Raw genomic sequence first — 27673 nt, 5'->3', positions numbered from 1 at the left:
CACAGTTACCATTTCTCAAAGCAGGAATAATGGTATAAGGTTGCCTTTAAAACCATACAGAACCTGTATTTATCCATTCTGAGATGATTGGAAGCTGTTTTGAATGCCAGTGGGTTTCCTACACTGTATTAAGTTTGGCAGTGTGTTGTGTTTTTGATGTTTCCATATTTTCATCCAGTCCTTGCAGTTTTTCTGTGTTGTTATTACATAAAAATGAAAAAAGGAAGTATTTTGCATTATGTAACAAAAAGATACTGAAAGAAGAAATAATGTAACTTACAGGTGATTCAAAATTCAAAACGAATTATTGCTCCAGAATTTTTTAATGTCATGTTGTTCAGTACAAAATTACTGCCATTTTAATGACAGTCTGTATTAGAAAATATTGTAAAAAATTATAATGCAAAAAATATTGCTTTCATCTGGATTTTTTTATCAGATTATAACATCTTCTGTTAACAACTGTAGGCAAATTCAGGCTTTCTCGCCTATACTCTTCAAGAAGACTTCTGCTTCCTCAATCTGTTTAGTCATTCTTTCCTTCTGGGCTGATGAAACTGACTGACGGAACTTTTCTTTAGTGGCTGCAATAAATGTTCGATAGCCTGTCACGTTATGGAACACTCTAACATGTCTCTCCCCAGCTGTGAGTACATACTTTCCAAGTGAGTCAAATAGTACTGCAGTTATTGGGCCTGAAAACATTAAGTAAAGTTAAAATCAAACACTGGAAAGTCCAGGTTGGACTGTCAACAACTATGGAATGAGTACTTTGCTACTCACCGTAAATGTGACACATTGAGTTGCAGATAGGCACAACAAAGAGACTTCAAATTAAGCTTTTGGTCAAAGCCCTCACCATAAAAGAAAAACACGCATGCAGTCAAACAAGCAAGCTCACCTCACACACACCTAATGTTTAACAGTCCTTTCGTTGATCCTGTCTGCAACTTAATGTGTCATCTTTACAGTGAGTAACAATCTATACTTTCCATAACTGTTGTTTAAGTAAAGTTATAAATTCAAAACATCGAAGTAAAAATTATTATAAACAGTATAACAAACAGAAGATGGTAATCTATTTCTTAGCTCTGCAAACAGGAACAACTAGAATTGGGCTGACAATTGCACAAATTAACACACCGAAATTGGATTTATATGTTTTGGAATTCTTTTTAGTAAGTGGTGCTTGGAAACAGAAAACTGGGAGAAGACCAGTAAAGATGTTTCAGTTATCAATGAAATGAAAATGCACTCTAAATCCCAAGTAATAGGAAAACACATGGTGCAAAGACAGGAACTTGAGGTAACAATGAGCTTTAATGGGCAAGATGTAAATTCCAGAACACTAACAATGAGCTACAGGTAACCAATGAGTAAAAAAAAAAAATGCAAGAGTCTCAAGGTGCTGATGCTGACAAAATATAAAAGAAGAAGGGGAAAACAAAGAAGGTAGGGGAGCGAAAGTGAATAAAAATAATAAACAACTACATACAGATCTCAAAATATAAAAGCTTGTCTGGTTTTAATAGTGTATACAATAGAGTACAAAAGAGTTATTCCCATATAATAAGCCCTGTCTTATCTGAAATATATAATGCATCACCAACTCAATGTTAGCACTGAATAGGGGATCATGGAGGAATTTTATAAGGAGGACTATGCTCCAGACTGAACGCTGAAAGGCATAATCAGTCTTAAATGTTGATGATGAAGATCACCAACTCAAGACATTTTTCCAAAGATACTGAAATACGTTATCGTCAAACCTCTCCAAAAGAAACATACACATATAGATGTCAATAACTACCAACCTGTTTCACTGCTGACTTTATTTTCCAACATTTTTGAAAAGTGATTTATTCTAGAGCAGCATCTAACCTAAACAACAATAATATCCTCAGCAAATCACAGTTTGGAATTCAGAGGAGTTGTGCTACCAAGAATGCCATTTACATGTTCACTCACCAAATTTTACAAGCATTAAATAATAAAACATCAACAGTTGGTGTTTTCTATGACCTATCTAAAACATTTGTTTTTGTGAATCACAATATTCATCATGAAGAATTGCATTTTTATGGGACTGATGATATAGTCAAAAAGTGGATAATGTCATATCTAGCCAAAAAATTACAGAAATTTGTACTTAGTAATTCAACCAATGCACTCCACGGAAATTTTTATGACTGGGGAGAAATCACATATGGGTTTCCCCAAGACTGACTCTTAGGTCCACTATTATTCAGCATATACGTAAATGATATTCTGTCTTAGATGGCACTAGTATTTTAATAATATAAGTATCATAGAGTAACAGAAGAAATAGTACAATGTTCGTAAAAGTATCATCGAGTAGTTTTCCATGAATGGTCTCGCCCTCAATTATCTATAGGTACTAAACCAATGATGAGAATAACACGCTGTGAGAGAATAAAAATAGGGTGGAAACTTCAAAATTCTTAGATGTTCATACTGATGAGAATGTAAAATGGAAAACGCACATTTTGGGACTCCTAAAACATCTCAATTCAGCCACATTTGAACTAAGAATCACTGAAAATCTTGTGGAAAGACAAATCAGTAAGTTGACATATTTTGCATATTTTCATTCAATAATGTCATATGGTATTATGATCAGTGGTAACACAACTTTAAGAAAGAAAGTTTTCATTGTTGAAAAACATGCTGTATGAGTAATATGTGGTGCACACCACAATCATCTTGTAGACATCCGTTTAAGGGGTTGGGCATTCTGACTACTGCTTCACAACATATTTATTCCTTCATGAAGTTTGTTGTAAATAACTCACTGCAGTTCAGAAGGAACAATGATGTACATAATTACGATACCAGAAGGAAAAATAACGTCCATTCCTCCACATTTAGGTTCTCTTTAGTGCAAAAAGGGGTGCATAACACTGCAACAAAAATTTTTGATAACTTACTCAGTGACATAAAATGTCTGACAGATAGCAAAGTAAAATTTGAAAACAAACTAAAAAGGTTTCTCCTTGACAATTCATTCTATTCCGCAGAAAAATTTCTATTACTATAATTTGTAAGAGGTGGTGGATACAAATTACTAACTCACATCTGTAGAATAAAAAAAATTATAAATGTTCAACATGCAGCCATATTTAAAAATTAAGTTGTGATGTGTATGTAAAATGACTAATTCCACATAATTATGATTTATCATATAAATGATCCATGGACATGAAGCTAATTAACTGATGATAAATTTGCACAATTTTCTTTTTCTGGTAATCTTCAGGCTCTCTCTTACTAGCCCTTGCCACTTTATCACCAGAAAGTACAGTAATTTATGATGCTTTACTACTACTTATTCCCTCTCTAACATACTGCTTCCCCTGGAACTCTTTATTAGCATTCTGGAATTTATGCCTGCTGTTGCAATTCTCCTGTAGCATTTTATTAGTCCAACAGCTTGCTTGAAATTAATTATGATTATAATGAAGTAGGCCTACACAGAAACTAAGAGTTACCAAAAAGTACTATATAAAAAATAAATTAATGGTATTCCCAGTTAAATCATAAACTTCTGTACCTGTATAAATGTTCTCTATTATTTTGTCACATTTTCCTGATAGAGCAGAATAGAACATTAGCTTGTTGTTGCTGGCAATAGCAATTACATCGCCATTTGGTGACAAGGCCAAACGAGCAGGGACATTTTCATGTTTATAATTGCCTGTCATTAACAAGTGAGGGTCTTCTCCTTTCTTGTACTCAACTGAAAAATAAAATAAAAAAATTATTGAAAAACAAAACCAAAGTAATACAATTGCAGACAAAATCCTAAAATGTTGAGATGTATCACCTTTCATCATTTACTAATCTTATTTTCTTCCAATAGACAATTTTTATGTAGCCTCAAACAGATACATGCACCCCTGAAATTATTACATCTATATGCCTAATTTACTGTTTGGAATATGTTGCCCTATGAGGTGGATCTCCAATGCAAAGTTATGCATGAATAACATTCAGAAATAGTGTAAGGTAAGAGAAGTGCAAAATATTAACACTCACACTTATATGTATCTATACATATTTAATAAAAGTATAAACACTATAGTTTACTTATCAAACCACAGTGGCCTTCAAAGTTTCATCCTACAAGGTCTGACTCAATGAATATCTTACAGTTTACATGGCATTTTAATGTAACATAGCTCAACCTTACTTAGCCAGACTTCCTTATATTATGTTAAGTTGCAGATTTTATTGGACCATTACAATCATTCGCATGCATTTTATGGATTTTTCTGAAATTATTCAACATATTTTAAGTCTGGGTTAAAGGCCAGAAACATTATGATCGACACATTAACTGTCCACGAGTGAGTCTCCATTAACTTCCTTACCATCCTTGCCTATTCTTCAAGTTTTATGTTCTGAGTGAATGTAAGATTATTCCATATAGGCCTACCTCTATTTTGCCACCTCATTGTGCATCACAGAAGGAACTTCTCGTATCACTCCTATTTCCCCCTTTCCTACTTGACTAGTGAATACTGTGCAGAAAGAATGACTGTTTGCAAGCCTCCATATCGGGCCATATGAAATTGAGATTGTGTTAGGCTACTTATCCGTTGTGTGTTACAGAATGAATGTGCTTACAAACAACAACAGAGTTTTGTGCAAATCTTTTATGAGCCACAAATAGGAGTTATACAACCAACACACAAAATAATGTAAAATATCAATACTTATTGTGGTTTTGTAAAGTATGACTCATCACAGTCCAGCTGTCTTTTCTTTTTTTTTTTTTTTTTTTTGACAGATCATCACTTGCTGCAGAAGATTTGTAGTACTGTTCTGCTTTCACTATAATTTTCACATTTCTCATTTCACTGTCATCAGAACTATCTCAGTCATCTAATTTTCACACTATTCTTGTATGAAAACTGCCTCATAGTTAAAAGAGAACTTGGGTTGCAACTAGCACTGCTTCAAGTATCAATTTATTTCTTCTTGCCCGATTAAATTACTAAATAAAAATGATTAAGAAAAAGCTTCAATGAAAAAAATCTTGCCCAGTACAGTAATTCCTGAGTTGCACCCAATGCTCACAACTTGAATATAGCCCAAACGAACACTTATTACTTATCATGCCTCCCTTCTATTCTTGCTACCTTAGTGTGTTGTTCTCTCTATTGCTATATTTTTCTCCATTTGTTTTAAACTATTATCAAGCTTTAACATTTTCTACTCTTTTCTTCACCTATCACAAGCTGCTATTTTTCATGTTTTCTACTCTTTCTTGTCAATTTTTAAATTTTTTTTAATTTACTTAAAATTTATTCACTGTATTTCTTTACGACTTCCATGTCTTTACAATTACAAATTTATTTCCATTCACCCCGCTCATCAAAAGATTTAATTTACCTTCCCCTTGTACCTGTACATCTATTCATTCTCTATATACTTTTGTCACATTTTCCTTTTTTTCTCCTTCTTTCCTCATAATTCATAGCCTTTTACAAAGAAAGATGAGATCCTGAAAATGGATGTTAGGGTGTTATATTTTATGTTTGGACTAGACAGATTACAATGACCCACCTTCTGATATTCGAGATACTCACCACACTTTTAACTCACACAATCAATATATAAAATCTGCACATTGCTTGGTAGAGGTTACTTTGTGCCAGCTTTAGCCATTTCCTGCAGTTTTCTGTTTGTGCATGGAGCAAAGCAAAGTGGCTGTCTTTGTGCGTCTATGTTGTTGTTGTTGTTGTTGTTGTTGTTGTGCTGGTGGTGGTGGTGGTCTTCAGACCATAGACTGGTTTGATGCAGCTCTCCATGCTACTCTATCCTGTGCAAGTTCCTTTATCTCCCAGTACCTACTGCAACCTACATCCTTCTGAATCTGTTTAGTGTATTCAACTCTTGGTCTCCCTCTACGAGTTTTACCCTCATCGTTGCCCTCCAATACTAAATTGGTGATCCCTTGATGCCTCAGAACATGTCCTACCATCCGATCCCTTCTTCTAATCAAAGTGTGCCACAAATTTCTCTTATCTCTACTTCTATTCAATACCTCCTCATTAGTTATAAGATCTACCCATCTAATCTTCAGCATTCTTCCGTAGCACAACATTTCAAAAGCTTCTATTCTCTTCTTGTCTAAACAATTTATCGTCCACGTTACACTTTCGTACATGTCCACACTCCATAAAAATACTTTCAGGAATGACTTCCTGACACTTAAATTTATACTCAATGTTAACAAATTTCTCTTCTTCTTTCCTTGCCATTGCCAGTCTACATTCTACATCCTCTCTACTTCGACCATCATCAGTTATTTTGCTCCCCAAATAGCAAAACTCCGTTACTACTTTAAGTGTCTTATTTCCTAATCTAATTCTCTCAGCATCACCCAACTTAATTTCACTACATGCCATTATCCTTGTTTTGCTTTTGTTGATGTTCATCTTATATGCTCCTTTCAAGACACTGTCCATTCCATTGCTCTTCCAGGTCCTTTGCTGTCTCTGACAGAATTATAATGTCATCAGTGAACCTCAAAGTTTTTATTTCTTCTCCACGGATTTTAATTCCTGCTCCGAATTTTTCTTTTGTTTCCTTTACTGGTTGCCCAATATACAGATTGAATAACATCGGGGATAGGCTACAACCCTGTCTCATTCCCTTCCCAACCACTGCTTCCCTTTCATGCCCCTCAACTCTTATAACTACCATCTGGCTTCTGTACAAATTGTAAATAGCCTTTTGCTCCCTGTATTTTACCCCTGCCACCTTCAGAATTTGCAAGAGAGTATTCCAGTCAACATCGTCAAAAGCTTTCTCTAAGTCTACAAATGCTAGAAATGTAGGTTTGCCTTTCCTTAATCTGTTTTCTAAGATAAGTTGTAGGGTGCAGTGTTGCCAGACGTGTTCCAACATTCTACGGAATCCACACTCATCTTCCCCGGGGTCGGATCCTACCAATATTTCCATTTGTCTGTAAAAAATTCATGTTAGTATTTTGCAGCTGTGGCTTATTAAACTGATAGTTCAGTAATTTTCACATCTGTCAACACCTGCTTTCTTTGGGATTGGAATTAATATATTCTTTTTGAAGTCTGAGGGTATTTTGCCTGTCTCATACATCTTGCTCACCAGACGGTAGAGTTTTGTCAGGACTGGCTCTCCCAAGCCTGTCAGTAGTTCTAATGGAATGTGTTCTACTCCGGAGGCCTTGTTTCCACTCAGGTCTTTCAGTGCTCTGTCAAACTATACACGCAGTATCATATCTCCCGTTTCATCTTCGTCTACATCCTCTTCCCTTTCCATAATATTGTCCTCAAGTACATCGCCCTTGTATAGACCCTCTACATACTCCTTCCACCTTTCTGCTTTCCCTTCTTTGCTTAGAACTGGGTTTCCATCAAAGCTCTTGATATTCATGCAAGTGGGTCTCCTTTCTCCAAAGGTCTCTCTAATTTTCCTGTAGGCAGTATCTATCTTACCCCTAGTGAGATAAGCCTCTACATCCTTACATTTGTCCTCTAGCTATCCCTGCTTAGCCATTTTGCACTTCCTGTCGATCTCATTTTTGAGACGTTTGTATTCCTTTTTGCCGGCTTCATTTACTCCATTTTTATATTTTCTCCTTTTATCAATTAAATTCAATATTTCTTCTGTTACCCAAGGATTTCTACTAGCCCTCGTCTTTTTACCTACTTGATCCTCTGCTGCCTTCACTATTTCATTCCTCAAAGCTACCCATTCTTCTTCTACAGTATTTCTTTCCCCCATTCCTGTCAATCGTTCCCTAATGCTCTCCCAGAAACTCTCTGCAACCTTTGGTTCTGTCAGTCTTCAGATCCCATCACCCTGCAGTTTATTCAGTTTTAATCTACAGTTCATAACTAACAGATTGTAGTCAGAGTCCACATCTGCCCCAGGAAATGTCTTACAATTTAAAACCTGGTTCCTAAATCTCTGTCTTACCATTCTACAATCTATCTGAAACCTTCCAGTATCTCCAGGACTCTTCCCTATATACAACCTTCTTCCATGATTCTTGAACCAAGTGTTAACTATGATTAAGTAATGCTCACTGCAAAATTCTACCAGGAGGCTTCCTCTTTCATTTCTTAGCCCCATTCCATATTGACCTACTACATTTCTTCTCTTCCTTTTCCTATGCCGGCCCAAGTGGCCGTGCGGCTCTAGGCGCTACAGTCTGGAACCGCGTGACCGCTACGGTTGCAGGTTTGAATCCTGCCTCGGGCATGGATGTGTGTGATGTCCTTAGGTTAGTTAGGTTTAAGTAGTTCTTAGTTCTAGGGGACTGATGACCTCAGTAGTTAAGTCCCATAGTGCTCAGAGCCATTTGAACCGTTCCCTACTATTGAATTCCAGTCACCCATGACTATTAAATTTTCGTCTCCCTTCACTATCTGAATGATTTCTTTTATCTCATCATACATTTCATCAATCTCTTCATCATCTGCAGAGCTAGTTGGCATATAAACTTGTACTACTGTGGTAGGCGTGGGCTTTGTATCTATCTTGGCCAAAATAATGTGTTCACTATGCTGTTTGTAGTAACTTACCCACACACCTATTTTTTTATCCATTATTATACCTACTCCTGCATTACCCCTATTTGATTTTGTATTTACAACCTTGTATTCACCTGACCAGAAGTCTTGTTCCTCCTGCCACCGAACTTCACTAATTCTCACTACATCTAAATTTAACCTATCCATTTCCCTTTTTAATTTTTCTAACCTACCTGCCCGAGTAAGGGATCTGACATTCCACGCTCCGATCTGTAGAACGGCTGTTTTCTTTCTCCTGACAACGATGTCGTCCTGAGTAGTCCCCGCCCGGAGATCCGAATGGGGGACTATTTTACCTCTGGAATATTTTACCCATGAGGATGCCATCATCATTTAACCATACAGTAAACCTTCATGCCCCCGGGAAAAATTATGGCTGTAGTTAACCCCTTGCTTGCAGCCATGCGTCTATATCCACTCTAAACTCTTTCACCAATGTACCAGCTCTGACTCACTCTCTTTGACACCTCCCCTTTCATTTTTATCTTCCTTCATCTTTACTACAGGTGGATCCCTCTTATCCTGCGATCTGAGTTACATGTTTCCTGTTTAACCTTCAGCATACTCTTTTCTTCTCCCCAAGGAAGAAGCTATTAATCCTGAAAACTAGGATATGTGCCATCTTTACTTTCTTATTTGTCTGTTGGTAGTGCTACATATTTTCCCTCCTGAAGGTAAAAATTGGATAGAAATTCCGTCTCAAAATGTACCGGATGGTTACAATTAAAGTGAAACTACTCACGGAGGTCTAGCATGGGCTGTAGTCATTGTGTAGCACTGAAACTTGGTAGGTATGCTAATGCATTAATGTGGAACTGATTTACAGTGGATAAAATTAGCTCCAATTTTTTCCAGCAAGTGTCAATCCGGTGCTGTGAATGTAAGAATGACACGCAAACACATTTTGATATGTAATGGACTTGGTGTGGGATGTGAGCAGAAAAGATCAAACAAGTAAGAAAGGCATAATGTTGACACCGGAGACATCAAAGACATGCAGCATCCATGAAACAGTTGCTCACAGCTGTTCCGCAGGAATCTAAGCAACATGCTCCTGTATACTGGCCTTTAGATCAGGTAGAGACTGAGTATGCCCCTGGTAAAAGAGTTCATTTGGGTATCATCAGAGCCAAATGTCACATGGATTAAGTCCAGCTGATCTCGCAGGCCATGCATCTGAAAAACCTCTGAGGATAACATGTTCTTGTAAAGATGCATTAAGCAGATCTTTTACTGTGTGAGTAATATGAGGTGTTGCCACATCTTGCATGAAAACAGTGGTTTCCAAAAAGTTCTGCTCTTTCAAAGCAGGAATAACATGCTGTACAAGGTGGTCTCGGTAATGTGCAGATGTCACCTGACAGGTCTTCTGGGTTTATTCCCTTCTAGGAATGTACCAAGTATTAAGGCCCTTGTGAATCCACACCGAAGAGTCACATATGGTGAGTGTAATGGCTCTTTGTGCATAACATGTCATTTAACAGTACCCAAAATTTGGCAATGTATTCACTGCACCCTGTAGTGTAAAACGTGCCTTGTCACTCCACAGAATATTGCACAGCCACATGTCATCAACTTCTTCCCATGCCAACCAATGTAAAAATGGACAGCAAAACTTTCCTGTTGACCATGGGATGGACGATTCTTGAACACAGCTTGAGCACTAGCGCCACCCAGGGCATATTATCCATGGTCAGTTACAGCAACAGAAGCATCAACAATAACTTCCACTGGGAAGGAAGCCTTCCGCTTCCAGGTACAACACCAAGCTCACCTGTGTGGACCAATTTCATTCTCATCTTCTTTACACCATTTAAAGACATTGGGCCTCTACTCTGACCCATCAGTCGGCAATATACTCTCCATGCAGCACTGTTACTGCTGCCATTCACATAAAACAGTTTTACTAACAGTGCATGCTCTCTCTTCTCCATACGCATACTGTTCACTCACGTTATTGCTTGTCAGTCCTGTCATATAAGCAGTGTACAGTGCCACATTTGCACCTGATGACTGAAACTGGAACATTGTTCTCCAGCATACACTGGTTCCACATTAACATATCTACCAAGTTTTGTTGCCATACGATAACTATAGGCCTCACTGGACCTTCTTGAGTAGCTGCACTTTAATTATAACCAGCCAATATTGTTTTTCTCGATTTAACCTTCCTTTGATACAATTAATTACTAATCTCTCTTATTTTAGTCTCACAATCAGGGTATTTATGCACTACTGAATTTACGCTGTCTCTGAATGACTAAAAAGTTAATGTGTGTGGATCTGTAAACCGGCAAAAGCTTCCAGTTTAGTCTGTGCCCTCCTACACCTTTCAGACTAGCACCCTACAATTCTCCCGTCTGACAACTGTTACGGAATTAAAATATTATTTGCTATTGCAGTTATTTGAGACCTTTCTCTTCTTCCTCCACTTCTACAGTTCTTTGTTCATAGCTTTATGAGTACTCCTCAAAATTCCTAACATAAATATAACTACATCAGTATTCAGTTGTCATGCTGTTCACATAGAAGTTCGTGCCTCAAAAAAATTCCATTACTAGAACATCTGTAAAATGCATTTATCAGACAGAACTTAGCACTTCCATTTATATATTGTGTATACATAAAGTTACATAAAATATGTAAACTAATTTTTTTATTTATGTCAACTCCATCTGTCCTTTCCTTTATGATGTGCAAATTTAACTTTGTCTATATGTCATTTATAGTATGAAATGTAAATTGTTCAGGATAGTAGTGAAGAAGTATCAGTTATGGAGCAAATCTGAAAGATTTAAGTTCCACCTGAAAATAAAAGTTTTTCTGTAAGGAACATTATTTAGCAAGTGACAAACCTTTTTGCAAATACCAGCTCTTAATACTCACTGTTAGTGTCGTAGAGCTTCCAAGTGCCATCTTTTGAAACAGTTGCCATACGAGATGAATCTGCACTAAATCCAAAGTCATACACTCCAGAAGAGTGTCCTTGAAGTTCAAATGCTCGACTGACCTGGCTGAATTCTCCTGTCTTGCTAAAGCAAACTTCCCATACTTTCACATCTGGTGCAAATCCTACAAATGGAGGACACAGAAGAAAACAATGTGTTATTATAAGCTAATAATTTTGCAACAAGAATTTACTGTGTCCAGATAAACAAACATGCATTTTAACTGGGGTAAGGTGTAACCAAAGAAAGACATACAAATATTTTGACAGAATAAATTACTTTTGTAGCTCAAGTGGTACACAAAAACAGACAAATGCATATTACAAAGACTTTAAATTTTCCGTGGAAATACAAGAAATTAATGTACAAATAAAAATATCTACACAGTGTTCTGAGCTTTATATTCACCGTTCACTTCTATATCATGCTATAAAATGGAATATATTAGGGAGTGGCAGTAGGTCTGCACAGTCAACTAACAGAAATCAACTGTGTAGTATGGGATTAGTATTTCCCTTATGCAGCTTACTTATCCAGTAACGCAGTTCCCCCATCAAATTTCCTCTCTTCTACTGCGTAGTGTACTTTGAACTTCAAACCACAGTTTTGTATTTGGAAAAATCTGTAAGATTTTAAGTGGCAGAATTTTAATATACATCTTCAGGAAAAGTAAGTTATTTAGTGTCAGCTGGTGACAAGAAAAGATTATGGTATTACTGAAGTTACTGGTGTGCTACATACTTCCTGAATCGCAACACAGTGCCATACGGGCTGTCATTGGTTGGATTAAAATGTCAATTTATTTTGTATCCACCACAACATTGCAGTAAAGTACAGCATTGTTGTCATTTTCAAATGTCTGTCTTTTGAATTGGGATGAAGCTGCTGTTGGATTCACTTTTTAGTTTGGAGTATAGTCCTCTTTTTTCTTAATTTTGTGCTGCATATTCACGTGGAGATGATGAGGCAAGAGACAATGCAGTACTGGCAAATGATAACAGGAATTTATTTATAACGCAAATGAATTACAGTATACAAGATTATGGTACAGGAGATATTGGGAGGTGAAGACCTCGCATTCATAAGCCTTCAACATTGACAAGCTACTGGAAAAATAATCTAAATAAACATAACAACAAAACCTCCATTAAGGTTTGCCTAGAATATATTTGATTTAAATTTAACTGCCACTCTACTTATATTTCACAAAATCACTACTTATGAATGAACCATAGTTCTTTGCATACACTCTACAGGGACAGCTACTTCTTAAATTGTTATTGCCATGCATTGTGTCGTGAATCTTGCAAGACACTTGCAGAGATTTCTACAATATTGTACATACCTGAAGCAACCACAAATCTTCCGCAAGGTGAAATTCTTGCACAATGGGTATTCATAAGGTATGTATCAACCTTGGCTAGTTGTTGTCCCTTAAGGTCCCAAATCAACAGATCAGTTTTGTTAGAACATGACATAATGTACTTTCCACTGCAAGCAATTCCCAGGCCAATAACAGCTTCTTCATGTAGCTGGAACAATAAATATTTTTCGGAAAATATTCCAACATGTATAGAAGTTATTTTTCCACATAGCAGGAATTGCCTTCTGTCAATGAATAACATAGTTCAAAACGAAAGCAACACCCTTATTGGATTTCATCGAGTGACTTGAGGACTTGGTCTGTTATTTATAGGAACCATATAAAACAAATCAGGATAATACACAATATGCAATGTGTCTGTATATGAGCCAAGAAGTGAAGACGATTTCATGAACCAACAGCACTTCTTGCATGTCCAAGAAATCACTTCATACTACAAATTAGCATGCACCCACACATATGCGCTATAACGGCTATTGATCACTGTTGATGATAAGTTACAAATGGTAGAAAAATATTTGTGATTAAAAAGGGCAACAAAATAATGATTAGAAACTACTTGAGCAGTCAGAAGAAAGCATTCAGTCCTGGGATGCGAAACGTAGTATTTCTCTGGCATAAACTTAGTTTCTTTATTGACCATGTGATAAGTTTGAGCTGTGGTATAAAGTGAGGAATGGGACGATCCCACCAGGATTCAACAATATTAATAAGTTATCAAAGTTACTACAAAATCAGAAAGTACTCTCTAATAAAAGTGAATCCTCGTTGACAAACAAAAGGTGAACAGGGCTGATATGAGCATAAGGAAAACCATGTGAAAACCATTCCACGAATTCAAAAGTAAATTCTTATCCGCCAGTTTTTATAATGACAGTGGAGTTGCAGAAAATAATACAACAGCCGAAATATAAAATTCTGCCCTCTGCAACTGTTTGGCAATTCAGTTCCTACTTTCACATGTCACACACATACTGAAGTAACAGATACATAAATGAGTGAGTGAGTGTGAAATTGGAAGTCTCATCAAATCACTTTACAGAAATGTCCCCTCTTCCAGTTACAGTTTACTGCACGAGATATGCAACACTTACGTTGTACTGTCTGCAATATGAATTAGATGATGATCTGTGTGATGTTCTCATAGGTATTAAACAAAACCTTGGGGAATATGAAACTCTTCCATGGTTTGTCTTTATGACTCTTAAGGTTACTAGACTGATTAGAATGAGGGTAAATTAGATGCCCGGCATCTGTCTTCCTACTTCATCACCACCTATTTCAGTTTATTTTCTGTTTTAGGATTAATTATCAAATTTTGGCATTTGTTTGGTGACTGAAAGGATTAACCTTCCACAGTGAGACAATTTCATAAAACAGTGTTGCTTACATCCACCTTGCATCATCTGTCATGCAAGCTACTTCCTTCACACCATCATCATAAATTTTCATGTCAATTTTATGCCAATATCATTTGATGCTCAATGATGCTATGACAACTTCATGTTACTGATTCCCTAGTCTGTGTTCAAAGAATCTAAAAGTTTGCCTCTGCTCATCGCCATGAGATTTTATCCTTGTAACTGGTCAACATAACTTTCAGATGAGACCTTAGTTCGGTATCATATGAATCACAGTCCTTAATGCATATTCTAACCAAATGAGTCTTCCAGTCAACAGCTGATACGTTGGACCACATCTTAGTAAGCAGTCCTAATTCATATTGTAATTAAACAAACTCATCAACGAATAAAGTTAAATGGTCTGCTCTTACACTATCTAAACTTACTTTCATATTTATGTACCATTACTGCAGTGATGTAGTTATTCTGGAGTGCACTACTATACATTTATTTTTTGCTTGGTTTTCAATTAACATATAAAAGAACTCGTTTAATGATAATGGATTTATATACAACAGCCAAAAGCATCCATCTTACCTTCGGAAATTCTATTGCTTTGGAAGCACCACTTATCCAGCCATCAGCCTTCTTTGAAATTTTGTAAACTTCAATTACATTTTCCATATCTTTTTGGATGATAAAAGCTTTTGAATCTGGACTCCATTTTATGAAGGTAGCATGGTCATATTCAACATTTATTCGGACAAACTTATGTTCTCTTTGATTCCAATCTTTAGTACTCCACAAAAATATTGATCTATCTGTAACACAGAAAAAAAGCAGCTAAACATTAAGAACACCATCTAAAACCACCTAAACATCAAAACAATATGGATACCTGAATTGTCTTTAATACAATTTCAGATCAGCCAGGTCACATGTGGGGAAAACTAGTATCTGAATAACAAGAATAATGGATATTGATAGATATAAAAATACATAAAATAAGGGAAAGGTAACTACACCTCTATAGCAGACTGATGCACAGCATACAGAAAAAAGTAGAGGAGAAGGAAATCTAGACATATTACGGTATACAGAAAGGACAAATGAGTCGCAGATAAGTAAAAAAAGATGTTGTGCATTGATACACTATATGCGAATGGTTCTTTTTCCCTTGTTTTACTTATCTGAACAGGAAAATACATAAGCGCCAATGGTTAATATAAGTACGTATAAAGAATTATACACAAGAAGAAGATTATAGAAATCATTCAGGCGCAGACTTATTCCTTTTTTACGATTTGAAACATGTAGAGAAAAAGTCATGAGACAAATACATAATCTTTCAGCAAATATGGTGGGGTTCTCACTGTCTACTTTGCATCTTGAAAATATATGAACTGTAACATATGATGAAGGTAACAGTCTAAGTTACAACCGATTCTACTTGTTGGCAAATTGCAACTAGTTTCTACTTCACGGAAGACCATTATCAAATGGATGTATGTTCCTATACGACGAGGGAAAGACTGGCTACAATAAATATAGAAATTTCAAGTATGTAACAAAGGTGTCATTTGAGAAACTGAGAAAAATTGTTGTTGAGTTCTTAGATTAATGGCTTACAACTGGGGTCTATCACTGAATACACTATGGTTTACACTAAGTTGTACAATCATGAGAGCTGGCTATACAAGCAACTATGAGATGCTCCTCATTACAAGAATATCACTATACTTGCTATAATTGTTAAAAGTGATTCCAGGGGATATTTGAGATATGGTTCCTAATATATGTTCTTTCACCATTCTAGTGTCGTGTCAATAGCTTCCACACAACAAAAATCAATAGCCTTTAGGTATTGCTTTGTTCCATCCAATTCTTATTTCTCCAAGGTTGTGTTACTTCCATCCACATCTAAAACTATTCTGCAGCATTCCTCAGCACACAATATAATGTTCTGCTTGGTCTTAAGTTACCTGCTTATCTTACTTGTCCTAAAGCACATAACAGTTTTGTTGTAAGATCTTAACTCCCTTAACAGTTATTAACAGCAAACCTGAATTTGAAACGTAATTGCAATAATCAATGTATTATCAAGCTCTTCCTATTATAAGTTTTGTAATAATTCACAACGAGAGTAAATGGTTTAAGGAGGCCAGTTCACCAGCATTCTCTGGCACATGCACAAATCATGTTAAAATCAATGTTGCTATTACATCTGATTGTCACAGTAAATTGTATCACTTGTAACCAGTCTTTTCTTTTAAATGTATCCATGTTATATGGCTGTGGGTGAGATCTGTGACACTCTTCACAATCTTATAAACAATACAATCTGCTGCCTCAATCACATTTTACAGTTATGTTTACTTTAGCACGGAACATTTTGAAAGCATGCTGCCATCTTCAGTTACAAGTTACTTCTTAGTGTAGTCTATTAGACATACATCTGAGGATGGCAAATTGGTGCCAGAAAGCACAACATTTAAGCAAATATTGCTATGGAACGAGAGTACCAATGGGTACTGTGTTTCTCACAAAAATCTTCATTTTGTCAGTTATTATTTTATAGTTTCATCTCACATTTGTGATAATTTGCATTAATCCTATGTAATCAATGTGTGTTCAGCCACATAGTATCACATATTTTATGTACAACATTATCTTTTCCACCACTAAAATTTGATTTTTAGCAACCTCCTATCAATATGTATATTTCTACCTACAGCACCTCCTATCAGCCTAAGATTCTCAGCTCACAAATTACTGCTGACAACAGTGAATTTAATACGATTCAGTTGCGCTTTTCTTTTTCCAAACCTGTGCATTCTATGTTCCTCTGTTTTTTCCAGCTCAGGCAGCTATCATCACTGAACACAGCACTAAATTAATTGATCATGTAATACAGCAAGAATGAGGGAAGGGCAGCACTTACTAGGGCAATGATAAGTGTCAGCAACATTAATCCCGAAATAGATATGGTTTACTTTGCCACTGGAGAAGTACTATCTGCCTAGATTTATTATTAAAGGGTCATTGATTGCTGACAGTGAAGATTTTATACGGACAGCAGCTAAAATGTAATTTAAAAAAAAAAAAAAAAAAAAAAAAAAAAAAAAAAGAACTTCTGCATAAGAGAGATAAATTTTCATAGTGAGTAGTGGAATATTGAGTACTGAGACACTAACACCATCAACAAGCTTTAGAAGTACCTCTATCAATCTGATGATACACTGTATTAGTGTACTTTTATATGGAAATTTATTAAGCGCACAACATATGCTGTATGAAAAACCAAGATATGAGCACGTGCCCAACAGAAAAGATGTGGCAGTAAGTTAGGAATTCGATCCAATTCATCCCTGTAGAGAATGTGGCACTATCAAGTGCGACTTAATTCATGAGAAAGTGAGTTCTCCGATGATAATTTCAAACAATGGAAAATGCCAGGTGGATCAATAAACAAAATAAAAACCAGACAAATTAACAGATACATCTCTTACTAGCTTTGAACTGACTTGAGATTCAGCTACAGATGTCAGTTTATTTTTAACTGCTGTTTAAACAGTTCCGACAGCTTGGCGTCAGCTGCTGGAAGGGGAGGAGGTATGAAGCAAATTACTTTGCTTAAGATTGGTTTACGCTGCATTATTCCACCACTATGGGAAACCAATTTTCCATAAGAGGGATAATTAATGGTAGTTGGTTGCTGTCACCATTTTCAATAGAAACCTACCCGAAATTTGATGCAGCCAGTCTGAAGAAACCAATTTTTTAATAAAAACAAAGTTACTGCAACATTTGGGCAACAATTTTACTGTTAGTGGTGCATTAGAACTTCTCTGCATTTACTACATAATGACCAAATGACAATATAAACCACACTTGCCTTCTCTGGCATTACAGGCCTTCAGTACAACAACCACCACTCAAAGATTCAGTTGTGCTGCAAAACCAATCTCATCACGAAACACTACTTTGCAAGAGTGCCCTCTACATTTCTGTTCTTTTTATACCTATATGTTCGTAAGGTGTAGCCTTTTCTATGTAGTTTCACATCAAAGTTACTTCTTGTAGTACCTACCTCTGAAGAGCCGAATATTGCTGTAGCCTGTAACTGCAACCGACCAGTGCCTAAAAAAAGTGTGAAACTCCCAACATAGATGATTACTGGGGTATAACTGGACACCAATGTGTTTTGAATGGGCAGTGATTAAAGAACAAAACTTGTCTCTTTATTCCTCCAAATAAACAATCATCGGCAAATTGGAATGGTCCAATAAATATAACTTTCTTCCCTCTATAACCTACACATGAATAGTTCTCATTTTGATAAAATCCTCTCAAAAAAAAATTTGATATTATACAGCACATTTTAACAGTGTGCCCAATGAGAATCCACTGCCAATAATGCCTGCACTGATCCCTATAAGAAATACCCAATAACTCTCAAAATGAGGTGTCTAGCTGAACATGTGCAATGTTTTTTATGCAACCAATGAAAATAATTTTAGACCAAAGACAAACATTGTACTTTCAGTGTAGCAGATCATATGTTTTATTGTGACATGACCACTGTCGTCACGTGCAAATAATGAATGTGCAACATTGGTGGCTGTTTGTGAGATCAACAGGAAATAAGGAGGCACATCTGAAAGTATATTGTTACTTTATAATGTTGATAAGTTCATTCCACAGCTTTGATGTGTCAGCAAATTCCATACACTGAAATCTTTAACAAGCTATAGGAATAACTGGAATCAAAAGTCAGTAAGAATCTGGCACTAATTTTAAATGCAAATTTTTATTAATCGTACAAAAATTGGTGAAAAGACTTTACATACAAGTTTTTTTCCAACCAGAACAGAATAATAAATGGAAAAAATACACATCTGCCAATAAAACTACAAAAGTTTTATATGACAATTTACAATATCTAAGAATTAACAACCTTTCTCCCATTACATAACTGGAAACCCTAGCAACTGTTGAGTATCAAAGATACTCTCGTCCTATACAAAGTAACTCAAATGGCAGGCCCTTCCAAACAAAAGACCAGCAAAGTATCATGTGCAGTCATCAAGACCTCAAGAATACTGTTTTGGTTCAACATAAGGTGAAAACATAAAAAATGCAGATCTTCAAAACGACTTACAAATAAATAATTTAACACATCACTGACAAAATTACACAAATTATTTCACACATACAATCTATTACAAGCTAAACAGTCATTTCTGCCAGCTGTGTGATACCTAAATTTGATTGATACAGAATAAACACAGCTTCAAAGAATGATCTTCCAACATACTATAAAACAACTTTATAATAAAAAGATGACTGCTTTTTTCCCATTCAAATTTCTGCATAACAGTTTTTGTACTAACAAGCTACAGTTGCTGCCTCTTACTTGCTTCAGACAGACGAACACATCTGTCAATAAATGATTAACGAGGTGGCAATTCAGAGCTAGCAACTTCTTGTAACAACTTATTCTCAAATGCTGCCACGAAAAACACAAACATTCTACAAAACAGAATCACACAAAGTTCCATTCACTACAAAATCCAACAAATCACACAATATAAATAATGGTCACTTCGTAACAATGGAACTGAAAAACATTACACACTCAAGTGTGCTTCTCACTCACAACAGTCTTTTTAAGTGCATACACAACACAGCTCAAAAATCTATATCAATCACAGACAAGGAATGAACACTGCCTCGACAAAAAATGTGGGGGGTGACATCTTCCAACAGTCTGTTCTCAAGAAAATCTGATATAAAAGAAAACGTTATACAAATTTTGCAAATACTTTTCTGAAAAATTGAAACTACTGTTTCCCACCCACAGCCTATTTAAAAAGTATTTCAGAACAAGTGTGACAAAGACTTTTCACAGTACATAAAATATTTGCCAATTAGCTATGCAATTTATATTACACTTCACAGCTGCTACAAAAATGAATGGCAGTATAATAAAAGAATGAATTTATCTATATTCATAGAAATCAGTTGACCAAAGTAAAATGGCACAACTGCATTAAAAGGAACAAAAATCTGACTAGAATCAAGGAATGCATGCATATCTCACAGCAACAAATTCAAATGCAAGCATTCACGAACAGTCAACTAGATAATGCACTTTCAGATCTATTTCAGTGTACATTATATTCTCACTAATTGCTCAAAGAAAGCCTCCAAAATATTGGTGTAATGAAGTTAAGTACAGTTCTTAGAAGGTTTCCATTAACATGAAAATTGAGCAGTTGCAAAGTGTTCTATGCACTCTGGGCATTTGTCACCTTGTGAGAAACCATTACAAAAGAGGCACTGATTAACTCTCACTATTTTTCTAAAACAGCTCTAAAATCTTTTCTGACCTTCCACAGCATCAATTCAATGGAAGCCCTTGCATCTTCAAAACTATCATGTCCTGACGAGTCTTGCTGTATATCCCTCTTAAGTAAACAACCTACTAAAGATTTTAATGATCGTCTGTAAGGCAATCCATAATAATGTGGAAAAACCACTGAAGTGTCTATCACAGTGCTGTGTATAATGCGTAAGGCACGAAGATCATTTTCAAGCCCATGACCTACGAGTATGGTATCGGCATTTATGAAGCCCATCAGATCATTCTGCACATCTTTCAGGGACTTGGTTGCTCCACGCCTATTGAGATCACGAGCTGTGATACCAGAGAACCGAGTATTGTAGTCTATTATGTAATTCTCTGGTCTCACCAAACAATCGTACACAAGACGTCCATCAGGTGCAACAACAGTAACTTTTGTTAATTCAAGGCCACGTGTTGTGTAACACATCTCACAGTCCAAAGCATACACACCATAATTTCCATCCGGAGGATGTGTTCTCCGTGGGCGGGTCCGAACATAACTATCAAACGGTCCATTAATGCCTACCCCCACACCATTCCACACATGTAGTTTTGCTGTTGTGCATCCCTTGCTGCTAGGCTTTCCGTGGCAACAGCTGTATTCCATACGCAAAGACATTGATGACGCCTTTGATGGTGCACTTACAACTCTTTGCAGCTTACCCCAGTGGTAGAGACAATGCTCTTGTGTTAAGTATTCACCATCTTCTGTTACAAAAAAACCACGACCACAACGAACACATTTCTTCTCCTCACTCACACACAGTTTTTCTGCTTTTGCTACTTTTGATAAGTGTTTTCTTTCACTGCTGTTCACAGTGGACTGCTTTATTTCAGGAACAATTCCCTGATCCTCTTCAATGACACCGTCAACATCTGAAGCTTCCTGTGAGGCACTACTGCTCCCTTCTTCACCACCACTTCTATTGATACCACTGTCAGCACTGTCACCATCACTGCCTGTACTAAGGGAATTTTTTTCACTTTTTGTACTGTGGCTGGCATCCCATTCAGCACCTATTTCACTGTAGTCCATCCCAGGCTGATCTTTTTTCACAAAATCCGTAATTAAAACGGTATTTTTTAGATTCTCATTCTTCACATGCACATTGTCCTCTTTTAGACAACAAGGCTCTTTTCCTAATCTTGCACTCATAGGCACAAACTCACGTGCATTCACATCAAACAAATGAGATGAACTCCTGAGGGGGTCTGGACTTTGCATACAGGAAGACACATTGCTGCTATTGGGATTAGAGCTGGATGGCGGATTTTTGTAAATTATTGCTCTCCCTGGGTACAAGGCACTCTCAACAGGATAACCCAACCCAAGTAGTTGGTCAGGGCTGAGGAGGTAATGTCTAAGAAGCACTGAAAGGTCACTGTCCGACAAATTCAGCTTCGCATGTTGGCGAAGTGTTGGAGCTCCATTCCGCTTCCCACTGCTATCGACACCAGAGCGCCGGGCTTTCGCTTTGCTCTTCTTAGCTGCAATGTTGTTTCGAGGCAGAGGAGACCCATCATTTCGACGTGTGCGATTCTTCTTCTGCCGACGGGTTAGCAAAGCACCTTTCTGGTTGCCATCTGTTTGGCCCTGAGGGCTGTTCTCTTTGTTGGCTTCACTTCCACTGCTGTTGCCACTGCCTTGCTCACTGCCCTCTCCACCAGGATCAAGCTCTTCAGAGTCTTCTTTAGTGCAATAGAAAGAGGGTATCAATCACCAATCAGTTCAACTGACTGTGACCTTTATATCTACAATCTACATCGCTCATGCAAATATACCTTCAAAACTACACTATGAATTATATTGGCTTGTAGCAAATTCATAACAGTGAACAAAGTTATAAAATTATGTGAACATCTATCTCTGTATGATTTGCAACACCAACGAAATGTTCATGTTTGCCCCCAAAAACGAAGTAGGCCTACGTTGTTTTATGCGCACTGCCCCCCCCCCCCCTCTCTAATACAAAACTGCAAACTATTTCCAAGTAACAGGTGTAGTGCATCACATATTTGCTTTCAATCTGAAATCTATGAAGACCACAATCTTAATTTTGTGCATTACAATTATATGCACTATAGATTTCAGTTAAAAGGTTCGTATGTTCTATTCTACAGCTTACAGTTGTCATTTCCAACAATTTTCCTGAAGAAGCATTACACCCCACCTACAACTAGACTATAGAAAATATGAAACTTTGCCATCACAGTTTAGTTAAATACATAAGTGGTGCATTCCCTGAACTTTAAATAGCCTATTTATAATTGGTGACAGCTTGGAATAGATTACAACCAATGCGCATATCGTTTAATAAGTCTTATTACAACCTTTATTTATTACTACAAATCACAGTTTTCCATATACGAATTTTGTGGGTAGCAGCATGGGCTTCAACCGGCAGTAGCATAACATACACGGCATGAAAGTTAGAAGATAATAAATTTATCATCATGTCCATTTCGTTCGTGTAACGTACCGTGATATATCGAAAAGTAGTAAAATCTTTAATATCATGAAACCCTTTTCGAGTCACCTATACCTCCTCCCGAAGACGGACTTATGCATTTGAATGCAGCACCAGCATATCCCACATAACTACGCCTATTCCATATAGTATAATTCAACAATATGTCCCTAGTTTCTTAAGAATAACTTATTGCTTTCAGAAAGTTTAGCTTACCTTCAGCACAAGTTGCAAGATATTTCCCGTTGCTACTGAAATCCATATCTAAGACAGTTCCACTATGTCCTTTTAGTGATGTTAACAGCCACGGATGAGAAAAAGTTTGCTTGGAATCTCTGGTCCACTTTTCCTGGTGTTTCTTCTTGCTGGGCTTTTGTGTTACATTTGCTGCTGGTTTTTCTTTCTTCGTTACCTCGGTTTCTTTACCTGTAAAGAAAAATAAATTATAATAAAATTTCACAACAATACCTATCTTACAAAAATTCGAAGCAAAACAAAGTACTGAGCGATTACAAACATGAACACGTGCTCGGCGACATGTGCTTAAAATCGTTACCCCATTAATTTAACAAAATAATGATTAAACGCGACTTTTAACGTGGGTTCTACAGCACTAAACATAACACAGATCCCAATCCGAAATTATTTTACAGACATGTGACTATGCAATTCTTACGTTTTGTTGAATCTTCAGCTGCAGGTGCTTTAAGCAACTTCGATATATAAACTACAGCAAATACTGTAAGCCCAACGAAGAAAGTTAACACTACGATTGGAAAATCTGGAATTCCACTACCGGTGCCCGACATCATGTAAAAATTAGAACACGAGATCTTCTCTCAACCAAACACTGCGGCAGACTGCACCTGACTAAGTAGTATGCGCTACTGCTGCTACGGCGAATGGCGGGAACGGGACACTGCTGTGATGCTGCCTAGCGGGAGTTGCTCCGATGACTGTTCTGTTTCGCCCTTGTACCGCTATGAGCCGCTGCACTCTGCCAGTTCCTCTGGCACTGCATTTTCAACTCAAGGCTTCTCAGAAACAACTTTCTCGGTAAATTTTAACTCCCACAGAGTAATTTCAAATTACAACACTCGAAAACTTGATGTGCAACAAAAACAAATACGGACGAACTATGTGCACCCAAATCGGAATCCACCTTACTACTCCGTCGCTGGTCTGCAACTGACTGCTGAGGTGACTTCGTTTTCGCGGCTTAATTTCAGCCTTCTCCTACCACCTCCTGACGCCGGCGGAACAGAAGCGTCACGAGTGACGTCACACGTTTACTCCCCACTCCTTTGCAGTAGTGGGAGAAGCCACGCGAGTTTCCTTTTAAACAGAAACGAGTCCACTCCAACAGCGTGACTAATACTCGCAGTCGTGAATTTCTTCAGAAATGAAAATCTAATTGGCAAAAGAATAAAGCGGAAATGCAGTTCACTCACAGAATACTACATATTTCTGCTGTCTTGTGATGCGTGTGCTGATGATCCGAAGTAGAGCAGCCGCTTTTACTGCGTGACTGGTCGATTCTTTGAAGTTTATATATCTAGCCAAGCCGGGACGGCTGCTCCCCTCTTGCCCCTCTTGTAGCGCTGCGTCAGAAAATCAGCTTAAAGAGTGACGCATTCGCCTTGCCAGCGTCTCTGGCCCTGTTATTGTACAGCAGTAGGGGAAGGTTACGAGTGTGGAACAAAGAGATGCGGTAGGACAGTTTTAATATTTATGTGGTAACTTCATTAAAAACATTAATCGTGTTACTTTACAGCGATCTCAGCGGTGACTAAATGAAATACAGTAACAGATTTCACGTCGCATCGCAATAGCTTCAATCGAAGGCAAAGAGATCGTAAATATTGATGTACTACCCGGTCTTTGTCAATTATTTTGTTCAGAAAAAATATTGTATATTGAACCACCAACGTCTGACAGACTAATTGATTTCAAGTGTTAGACAAGTAGTGACCAACGTGGAATTATTAAAATGTATGCTGTGCCATGATGTAATATAAAGAACGACTTTTCTGACAGACATACAAGGTTTGTTGCAGAGCAGCTTCTTTGGATTCTGACGCTGGTCGCAGAACCCCATTTTGATAGGCAGGCTACGTTATGAGGAAAGTTTGAAAAGGTAGAAAATCTCTCTAATATTCATGAAATAAAGCCTAAGTAGAGTATTTCCGCCCATCATGCAATCATAATCTCCATTACGAGAACTGTACGTAGTGTAAACGTGGATCGATCACTCTAGATCCTTAAATATGATCCCATGAATAAACAACATTGGCCACAGATATAAATTCGGGATTACTGCATTCGGTCTAATTACACCAACTCAGGCAAACTGATCCGGTCGAAGAAAATGACAGAAACTGTGAAAAACAATGATTATCTTTATGACAGTGCACTCACTAATTTGCTAAATGACGTACTACGTAATTGCGAAGCATTCACACTACAACGCTTTCTATTTAAGTTTTTCTACAAACAATTAAATTTTTTATAAAAACCGTTTTATTGCTTCTCATAAAAATCGTCTTCCATATTTAAATACTTTCGCATGCGTTGGAAGCAATTCTTGGGACATTTTTTTCATTTCTCTATTAGTACAACCCCTCCCCCCCCCCCCCCCCCCCAAAGAAAAGGTTTTGGAGGGATTCATCAGCTTCAGAGGTGATGAAAATTGTTGTCCATGCAATTTTTGTTTTGCATAAGGGAACAAGAGAAGCCATTAGGCAGTAACTATAAGGAATGATGCCTTATTTCGAGGTTTTTGGGTCCTGAAATTTACTTCCGGAAGGAATTTTAAAATTAGTTACAATGTCCGGAATTTTGATACGTCTCAGATCAGAGATAAATTAAGCGACAAATTCAGCACGGCGTCCGACGTTGGCAAAAGTCGGAACTCAGTATGTCATCGATTTAGTATCGGTTATCAAAAACAGGCAAAACTCGTCGAGATTCTCGATTCCCGGGACGGATGAACCGTCTACATACGGTGTATTTTTTTCTTACCAGTTGGCTATTCTGTTCCAGTAAAGAATATTAAAAGTACACTTACATATATCACTTACATAAATCAAATTTTGTTTGTTATCTCGTGGGGAACTCATTTGTACAATTTGTTAACTTTTAGAAGTCCAAGTTCCTATCGGTAAATAATTTATCTTGAAGTGAAAAATCACGTTCTGTGCCCGCGTTCGTTTAAGCAAATACGTATGTTTTGATGTCATGAAACTAATGCGCGAACTGTGTTTTTGTGCTCAATCGTCCACTTATGCCACTACAGTGAATTCCTTAGTAACGCGAGCATGCTCGTGCGATTATCGTCAGTTCACTTGAATCCAACATGAAGAGTAACAGCTTTTCGAGAGCATACGCAGAATTATTTCTTTGTCTTCGAAGACTCTCCATCATCTTAACGTGCTGTTTTCCCGCAGTATTTAAGTGAAACGGATAGGACGTAGGTAAAATACAATGTAGTGGTAAGTAGATGTGCGCAGTCAGAATCTAATTCATCACCAACAATGGAGAAAAATAAAAAGAACAAATGGATTTTTGAAAAGCTTGCTCTTTTATGGAGTCAGCTGTCAGTACTGCTGCTATTCCTACAGCCTTGCCGAATTACCAAACGGCCATTAGCATACGACCGCCTCTGATTAGTCACCTTGGTCATAAGTTAGACCGACACCGAGATAACTCGCCTGACAGACGGAAGTCCTTGGAACGGGACGTTCATGAGAGCTGGAAACAAAAGAAGGGTAATCGTTTGTGACGCCACTAGGAAGTGCCTGGGTGTACTTCAGTGAACGTACGTCCGCTATTTTCAAAAATAACTTGGATTCACTGTAGTCTCTGTCCAGTCTAGAAAACAAAGTTTAATGCGATGAAACAGATTTCTTCTATTGTTAAACACAACAGTTATTAGTACGCAACAGCGTCAGTCGAATGACATAAATCATTGATGACTAATTTGGATTATATATAATTTATCTTCAAAACTTAGTGTTTGCCAAAATATTTTGACCGATCATCAGTAGTGCTCACTCAGATCTGATGATGATCATTACAAAGGATGTATTCATAATTAATGCTTTTGTTCCTGTCATCGTACACTTTCTTCTACAACTGTTGTTGTTGTTGTGGTCTTCAGTCCTGAGCCTGGTTTGATGCAGCTTTCCATGACACTCTATCCTGTGCAAGCTTCTTCATCTGCTAGTACCTACTGCAGCCTACATCCTTCTGAATCTGCTTACGGTATTCACCTCTTGGTCTCCCTCTACAATTTTTAACCTCCAAACTGCTCTCTAATACTAAATTGGTGATCCCCTGATGCCTCAGAACATGTCCTACCAACCGATCCCTTCTTCTGGTCAAGTTGTGCCACAAACTCCTCCCCAATTCTGTTCAATACCTTCTCATTAGTTATGTGATCTACCCATCTAATCTTCAGCATTCTTCTGCAGCATCACATTTCGAAAGCTTCTATTCTCTTCTTGTCTAAACTATTTA

General features: G+C 37.2%; 1 protein-coding gene across 4 annotated transcripts; it reads right to left on the bottom strand.

The window, feature by feature from the left end:
- Window positions 1–304: 304 nt before the first annotated feature.
- On the bottom strand, window positions 305–24390 carry LOC124781442 (transducin beta-like protein 2). 4 transcript variants are annotated; one of them, XM_047253865.1, is made up of 7 exons: window positions 23832–24362; window positions 23372–23581; window positions 14876–15099; window positions 12897–13083; window positions 11490–11675; window positions 3572–3757; window positions 305–695 (listed from the first exon to the last, which is right to left on the bottom strand). In XM_047253865.1, the coding sequence occupies exons 1-7, from the start codon at window positions 23965–23967 to the stop codon at window positions 475–477; spliced, it is 1350 nt and encodes a 449-aa protein (XP_047109821.1). In that variant the 5' UTR covers window positions 23968–24362; the 3' UTR covers window positions 305–474. The 4 variants fall into 4 exon arrangements, with proteins under 4 accessions (XP_047109821.1, XP_047109820.1, XP_047109819.1 ...); XM_047253864.1 differs by lacking the exons at window positions 305–695; window positions 3572–3757; window positions 11490–11675; window positions 12897–13083; window positions 14876–15099 and adding an exon at window positions 19070–22376 and having other exon boundaries at window positions 24022–24390; XM_047253863.1 differs by lacking the exons at window positions 305–695; window positions 3572–3757; window positions 11490–11675; window positions 12897–13083; window positions 14876–15099 and adding an exon at window positions 19070–22373 and having other exon boundaries at window positions 23832–24384.
- Window positions 24391–27673: the final 3283 nt, after the last annotated feature.

The sequence above is a fragment of the Schistocerca piceifrons genome, chromosome 1 (assembly GCF_021461385.2).
Source record: "Schistocerca piceifrons isolate TAMUIC-IGC-003096 chromosome 1, iqSchPice1.1, whole genome shotgun sequence".
Classification (NCBI taxonomy): Eukaryota; Metazoa; Arthropoda; class Insecta; order Orthoptera; family Acrididae; genus Schistocerca; species Schistocerca piceifrons.
This window is presented reverse-complemented; position numbering and strand designations above follow the sequence as displayed.